The 8,102-nt window shown below is 39.9% G+C and overlaps 1 protein-coding gene across 5 annotated transcripts in view; it reads left to right on the forward strand.

Annotated features, from left to right (window-relative positions):
* Positions 1-8,102, forward strand: part of NTRK2 (neurotrophic tyrosine kinase, receptor, type 2) — a 709,069-nt gene that overhangs the window by 119,367 nt on the left and 581,600 nt on the right. For all 5 annotated transcript variants that reach the window (XM_006902202.1, XM_006902205.1, XM_006902201.1 and 2 more), the window contains exon 11: positions 452-551. In XM_006902202.1, coding sequence (XP_006902264.1) covers positions 452-551 — 100 coding nt within the window. The remainder of the gene's footprint in view (positions 1-451; positions 552-8,102) is intronic.

Consider the following 8,102-nt stretch of genomic DNA (forward strand, 5'->3'; position numbering starts at 1 on the left):
ATGCTTGGGAGGGTAGAGGGACAGCACAGGAGGGGAAGACCGTCTATGAGGTGGATTGATTCAGTGACTGAGATAATCGGGATGGGAGTGCCAGAGACAGTGCAATTGGCACAGGATAGAGCAGGGTTTAGGGCTGTTGTACATAGGGTCGCTATGAGTTGCAAACGACTCAACGGCATATAACATCATAACAACAAGTGTCATCAATCGAATATGACTCATATTGACCTTTGCACAAAAGACCTGATGTTACTGTTATAATATTAATAATAATAATTCTGCATTCTCTATCATAGTTATTATTGAAGATTAATTGAAAAAATATATATAGCTATTAGAGAAGCACATAGTAAGTGTTCAGTGCATAAGAACCACTCTTATCATCCTCAGCATCTTTGTTTACAGAGAGAACCAACAATCCTAGCCGTAACTACCCGTCTTTCTTCCCTAGGTCTATGCTGTGGTGGTAATTGCATCTGTGGTAGGATTTTGTCTGCTGGTGATGCTGTTTCTTCTTAAGTTAGCAAGACACTCCAAGTTTGGCATGAAAGGTAAGAAGGGTTATGTTTATTTTACTTATTATGTGGAAACATTTTTGGCTTATGACTAATGTTAATTACCAGTAAAGTAGGAAACAGCTAAATTTACAATGAGTAGGATTTAAGGCTGAAAAAATAGCAACAAGGATATGACACTAAAAATCAAGACCTAGCAAAATAATGGTGATTACTCAGCCCTAGCCACCTTCCACTGAAGATGAAAAACTAGTATCAAGGGACTAATGGTAATAGCCAGTTGTGCTGGAAGTTTCCTTTGTTGCCAAATGGCCGACAGAGCTTGTTATGGACATACGTACTTTGTGCAGAAAGGTTCTTTCTACTAGAGTTCAACTTCCATATATTTAGAGGTTGCTGTTTGGGGTCTGTGGCTGCTGCTTCCTCTAGGAGCTCTGGTGTGTACTGTGTAACGTGCAGGACTACTAGCTGAAAGGTCAGTGGTTTCAACTCACTAATTGCTTTTTTTTTTTTTTTTTTGAGAAAGTTGGGCCGTCATCTCTTAAAAAGATTCCTGTCTTGGAGACCCTCGGGAAGGTGGCTCTGAGTTCCACTTAATGGCAATGGGTTGTTTATCGTTTTACTGCTTTTTCAAATATAAACAAGTTTGGGAAGAAAAATACAACTAGTCATTGGTGTTATACTGAAGTTTGTGAATGTATGACTTTTTTTAAGTGGAAAATTTCTCAGTTATAGATTAAAATGAGAGAATATTGTTCTCTAAGAATAGACACTTTATCTTTTAGGAGGATTTAAAGTAAGTTTTAGGGAAAAATACTTGTGTAATTACTCTTGTCAAAATATAAAGCTAAGAGTTTCAGTCACTTAAAAGCATGTGCTTTGGAGTTTAAATTGTATGTTGGCTAATATGCTAGTGATGTATTGTGTGTGGTCTCTTAAAAAGCCCCATGAATCTGTGAAAAAGGTTTGGCGGTGATTTTTGTTAGTTTTGTTGGGGAGCAAGTCTGGTGTGTTGTGTTTTATCCCTGTGATCCATTACAATGACTGTGATGTAGCTCGTTCTGCATGGAAGGGGATGTGTAAGCAGTAGTGAGATCCGGAATACGATGGGCACCAGGGCACATCAATGTCTTCTGCTTCTGATGTATCCTCTTTCCCTTGTAGGTTGTTGTTATGTGTCATCAAGTCACCCACAACTCATAGCCACCCTATTTTTTAGCCAGTCTGAATGACTCTAACACACCTATCCCCATTGCCCCAGTTACCCTGTCAATCCATCTAATATGGTGTCTTCCTCTCCTACACTGTCCTTCCACCTTTCCAAGCGTGATGTCCTTCTCTAAGGACTGATACTCCTGGCCACGTGCCCAGAGTATGTGAGATGGAGCTTCAAAATCTTTGCCTCCAGGAGAATCTTGTACTGTGACCAAAATCCTAAATCAGAAATGAACAGAGAGGATTAGTAGTCAACCAGGGTTAAAGTAATGCCAAACCTCCTCTTGATTAGCCTAGTGATGGATCCCTGACATCTTATGAAGAGGGAAATTCTTTCCTCTTCCAGTTGTAAATAAGGGTCAGAGAGAAATTGTGATTGTAATTCATTCTGCCACACTGATTCTCAAGCTCAGCTGTTTACATACAGATTGCAGAGTCTGCCCCTAGAATTTTGGTTTACTAGGTCTGGAGTAGGCTAAGGATTTGCCTTTTTCTTGCTGTTCACACTTCCTTTGAGACTCCCTGTTGTCTAGGCTGAACAGGGACTGACTGCGCTCTCTGAAACAACAAGGAGTGTGGGGCAGTGGCATTGCAAATACAACACCTGCATAACTGCCCTGGCCCGCCATGTGGTTTAGCTGGCACCCAGATGGCAGAGGCTGTTCCTGCCCAGACAGCCAGCTCCCTTCCCCAGCCTTGTGTGCTGTCGGCCTCCTCAGGGGCTTTTGTACTGAAGTGGTCCTTGGAGGGGATGTTCCCAGGGATAGGCTCCACCAGAAAGCCACATCATCACAGTCCAGTTTTCCTCTCTTGAGGGGTTTAACTTGAGTTTTTAATATGTACTAAAAAGAGAGGTTCTTCATGGAGCTCAGCAAAGTTTTAGGAATCCTTGAGGCAAAATTTTTAAATCTTTTCCCACTCTTGGTTTAGGAAAACAACTGGCAGAATTATCTGGAAATGTTAACATACTCATTGCAACACAGAGATGGGGGAGTAAAAGATTTTGTTTCAAGGATGGTTGTATTTCATATCGAAACTCCTGGCACTAAAGTGGAATTTGAGATTACCAATAAAACACCTATGCTTTTCAGTACAGTTTGAAAGAGGTTCTTACTGAATTAGCAGAGAGGTTTTGTTTAGCAAACAAGTAAATTATTTCCATTAGACTATGATGATATAATATAGTATGTTTCATTCCTGTTTTTTCTAAAATTCCTAAACATAATTGAAATCATTTGAGAAATTTTGTCTTGGGGAGTCATGTGCTTATTTATAAAAGCTAATTTTTTGCAAAGAATTAGCTACAGGTCTATCTGTATCATGGTTTGAATGAAACAAGTCTGAGTTGAGGTTATAGACTTAACAATTAGATGCTGAGTGGACACTCTTGGAGATCTAGATAATAAGATAGGGATGCTGAAGTAAGTACAGATAAAACTATACAAAGTGATACTTAAAAATTAATGTAAGTTAATGTACTTTACATGCTGTCAGGAGTGGGATTACTGCTGAATAGTATAGGCCTTAAAAAGGGAAGATTGTGTTAAAGCAGTGTTCTACTTCTGGAGGTAATCAGGACTTATTGGTTAATGTTTCTGAGTGACATTACTCTGAAATCTGCATGGCTTTAGCAAGACCCTTAGACCCTTGGAAAGGAGTAGTGGCTGGCACACAGATGCATTATCTAAACATAAATATTGTCCTCATGAGTACCTTTGACTCTGAGGAGATTCTGTACCCTTCCTAATTCTTCTCCTAGAGAGGCACTGAGACTGAGATAGCTGCTAGTTTATGGAAAGGCTCTTGTCGCTTTTTGCCCCATCTTATCATCACATCTGGCTAGGTGGAAGGTTGTCTTGAGTTGTCTGAGGAAAAAGATCTGAGGCTCTAGCTGTGAAAGATCAATCAAGACAACAGTTTGGGCAAAGTTCTTCTCTAACACACAGCGGCCACCCTGAGCTCGAGTGTAGGCAATAGCAACTGGAAAAAAATGGCTTTGCATCTAGTGTCCAGCATTGACTATTTTGATTTGGGGTAGCAGTCTTGAGATTACGATTTACCACTTCTGGTTTGAAGGACCCAGGATGATATGAACTAACCAGAAACCTCTTAAATCTACTGAAGCCAAGTGCAGGGCAACTCAAGCTTTCTGAATTGACCTGGGAACCCAACATTAGTTATGACATTGCTTCTATGGGAATATGATCTATCCTAATCCATAGGGAACTGGTTTGCTAGGCCAAGTACAGTGCTTTGCTGGCAGTTAGAATCCATCAGCAGCTTTATTGGAGAAAGTCTACTCCCGTGTGATTTCCAGCCTCAGAAACCCATGGAAGAGGGCGGGCTACTTGTGTTGGAACCTACTTGGCGGTAGTGAATTTGAGTTTTTTAAATCTCAAACTCAGTGGGTGTATTCTAAAATCAAGTTTAATTCACCAGTTGTAAAGATTTGCTTTTCTGTTCTGACAATTCACTGTAAACAAATGCTGATGATATAACCCAGAAAAGGTCAGATTAGCAGGACACTTTTTTTTAACCTTTGTTTCTGTTTGTTCATCATTACATTCCCAGTGACTAGCCCAAAATTGACACTCAGTAAGTGTTAAACTTTAGATGAATGATCAGTGAATTTGTAACTATATCCACTTTAGGTTGTTAATTGAAAAACAGTATTTGAAAACAAGCTAATACATAAATTGTTAAAAAAGAGATCCTGGAAATTTTCCAAGTTTCTAAAAGGGCCTTCCTCTGTTTTTTAGTAATTATTTCATCTAAATAATGGTCCTTTTTTCTAAGTGGTACAGCACTGGTCTGACAATTTGCCGTTCTGAGGTAACCTGGGGTTGTTGTGATACTGAACACTGTGCCACTAGGGTGTCAGATGCCATAATGATCTCACATATTGGACGGTGTTTGGTGGAGCTCCCTGATTTATCCAGTCTTGGAAGCAGGAATGCCATCCACTTCCTAAATAACAAGCCTCTGAAAACTCTATGAACTTAGAGAAATGACTATAATTATAGAATAGGATTCAGGTCTTTTGAATATAGGTTTGCTATAAGTCCTGCATGGCAAGAGGGCACTTAACAATAACAACAACAAATAATAATAATAATAATAATAATAATGGCCCTAGAGAGAAGAGTAATCGGTCCAGGTCTTGTCCTAGAACACTGACGACTTGTATTGTCTAAGAATATGTCTTTATCAGGTGCTGACAGTTGCAGGAGTTTGAGAGGGTAGTGCATGTCTCTAAGTGTCAACCTGTTTTTCAGTATCTGTTGATATATTTTTTTGGACTCCCTGAATGGTGCAAATGGCTAACAAGTTCAGGTATTTAACCAAAAGGTGGCTCAAGTTCACTTAGAGATACCTTAGATGAGAGGCTGCTGATCTTCTGAAAAATCAGCCATTGAGGTCCTTGCAGAGCACGTTTTATTCTGACATAGCAGAGCCTCTGTCATTTGAGTCACCATGACTTGGTGTCATCTACTTTTGGTAGTTCATACATTTTTAAGGTGAAAGGTGGCCACTCACTTCCTGTGCCTTTTACTGTCCCCTCCCCCACTAAGGGGTCAGCTGTGGGTTGGTTCTGACAGGATGAGACGCAGCAACAATCTAGCATTTAGTGACTCTGGTAGCGCAGTCTGCAGGTAGCTCAAAGGTGGCACCTCTGATGGTTCAAATCCTTCAGCAGCAGTTTGGGAGAAAAATAGACACTCGGCTCCTGAGTGGTCTTCAGGTCCTGAAAATCGCCAGGAAGGCCAGCTGTGAGTTGGTTCTGACTCTGACAGTGAGTTTGAGTGTCTGAGTATCGAAGCCTCAATGAGATGGACTGATCCAGTGACTACAACAGTGGGTTCAAGTGTGTAAGAGATGGTGAGGACAGTACAGGACAGGACAGTGGTCTCAAATGTGTCAGAGGTGATGAAGATGGCACAGAACAGGATGAGTTTGAGGTTTTGAGTGCTGAGGCCTTAATGAAATGAACTGACCCAGTGACTACAGCAGTGGGCTCAAGTGTGTGATGAGGGTGGGTGGTACAGTACAGGACAGGGTTCAAGCTGCTAGTCAAAAGGTCACTGTGAGTTGTACTTAAAGACACTTAACAACAACAGAGTTTGATGGCCCAGGTTCAATAGAGATGCCAAGAGGTAGAATTTCTCTAAGACCATTGCTTTTGTTTATTTCTGTCCCTTTATACCTTCTCTTTGGTCTTTGATTAAACTGGGAGTTATCAGGATTTCAGAAACCCTGAATAAAGGCACTCTGATAGGACTTGGACAGTTTTTCTGGGATTATTCATATGTAAGCTTAATATGGATTTAAAAAATGTTTAGCAAATCTATATATTATAACTCTATACATAAATGCATCATTTTATTCATTTTCTGCTAAAGTCTGTCTCTTATTTATTTTCATTTTCACTGAAATAGGAACTCAAAGAATTTTTCCAGAGCAACTTCATTGCCAAAGAAACAGGCATCCAGGTTCTTGAGTGTTCACACTTGTGTTGCCACTGAGTCTTGTGTTTAGCTCTCACATTGCTTTCTGGCTCCTCTCTTCACTAAAGTGGAGAAGTACATGTGACGGGGAAGTGGAAGCATCTAGGGGCACTAGGCCTGCCAAGGCTTCAGCAAGTGTTCCACATTGGGAGCTTTGCCCGATGGCATGGATGGTGCCCGACGATGGAAAAAATATAAAGGAGCCAGAAGGAAAGAGGGGCTTGGCATTCCTTATGCTGGTGAAAATAGTTTCTGCTATCAGCTTTATGCTACTTGAATTTCCTGATGTAAGTCCATGTGATATTTATTCTGTAAGCACTGATACACTCTTTGTCCTTTTAGCCTAAAATATCCAAGTGACCCTAAGAAACCCTTAGTGGATAAGCTAGGAAAGGAAGCTTTTCCCCTCTTGCAGTATTAACAGCCTGCGAGCCAGCTTGCCTCAGTGGCCTTCTGTCTATTCATAGAAACTGACCTCCACGCATTCTTCCTGATGTTTGAGCTTAGGATGTTACTGATTAGTAGCTGATGGAAAACTACACAGCCGAGGGAACAGATCCAGGCTCTTGTAACTACAGACTCCAGGCCCATTGTGTATTTCCCTTTCATTTGAACAATCTCCTAAATACCTTTAAACAACAAGCAAAAACTTGGTAATTCAGAAAAGATCATAAAGATAGTGGGGCCAGACAGATCTAGAGGGTGAAAAGGGGAAGCATATGATATACACCAGTTTCAGAAAGTTGAGGACATTGAGTTTAGCAGGTATTTGGAAGAACTTTTTGAAAAGGAAAAGATGTAGCTAAAAGTAAAAAACACATTTACAGACACATGTGTATGGCCAAACTGTTTTCCGTAAGATTTTTTTAATTGTTTTTTTTTTAAAAGTAGTATAAAAATTCTAACAGTAATGCATGGATGTGTCCTTATTTTATCAAAATCTCTAACAATTTAGAGGTATGTAGAAGTTTCTCACTCCAAAAGATAACCTTCTGAAACCACCTGAAATATATGTATCATGTACGTAATAAAAGACATAGCTTTATTTATTATGTTGTTGTTGTTATTGTTGTTGTTAAGTGTAATTAAGTTGACTACAACTCATAGAACAATGGATCTGAACTCTGCCCTATCCTGTGCCATTCTCATCTCTGACACATCCAAACTGACTGTTACAGTCATTGTGTCACTACATCTCATTGAGGGTTGCTAATACTCTCCCTCCCCAAGAAGGATGTCTTTTTCCAAGGACTAACCCCTTCTAACAACATACCCAAAGTATGAGATGAAGTTCTACTGTTCTTGCCTTCAAGGAGCACCTTAGCTGCACCTTTTCCAAGACATACTTTTTGTCATTTCTGTCAATTCATGGGATATTCAGCACTCATCTCCAACATCACAGCTCAAGGCATAGATTATTCTTCTGTCATGTTTATTAATTGTCCAACTTCCATAGGCATAGCAAATGATTGAGAAGACTGTGGCTCTAATCATGTACACCTTAGTTTTCAAATTGACATCTTTTCTCTTCAGCATTTTTGAGAGATGTTTGACAGCAAAGACGCATTTGTGTCTGCTGTCAGACACAACTTCATAATTTTGTTGCATGTAATTTTTGGAAACTGCAGGTCTAAACTGGGGTTCTGGTTCTAAGAGAGGGTCCTTTCTTATTGGTAGCCAGCTGTCTCCATTGTTTTTTTTCTATAATTATATTTTATTAATTTTCATAAACATTTACAGAGATTTTGGGTTTCCATTCATTCATTGTTGCACGATTCTCTCTACCCTCCTCCCAGTTTGTTCTTGTCCAAATGCCACAGTGCTTGTCAAAGCCAGTTCTGATTAATCTTCTTTGTCAGTGTGTCCT

The sequence above is a fragment of the Elephantulus edwardii genome, unplaced genomic scaffold, assembly GCF_000299155.1.
Source record: "Elephantulus edwardii isolate Elephantulus edwardi_28Jun2011 unplaced genomic scaffold, EleEdw1.0 scaffold00381, whole genome shotgun sequence".
NCBI lineage: Eukaryota > Metazoa > Chordata > Mammalia > Macroscelidea > Macroscelididae > Elephantulus > Elephantulus edwardii.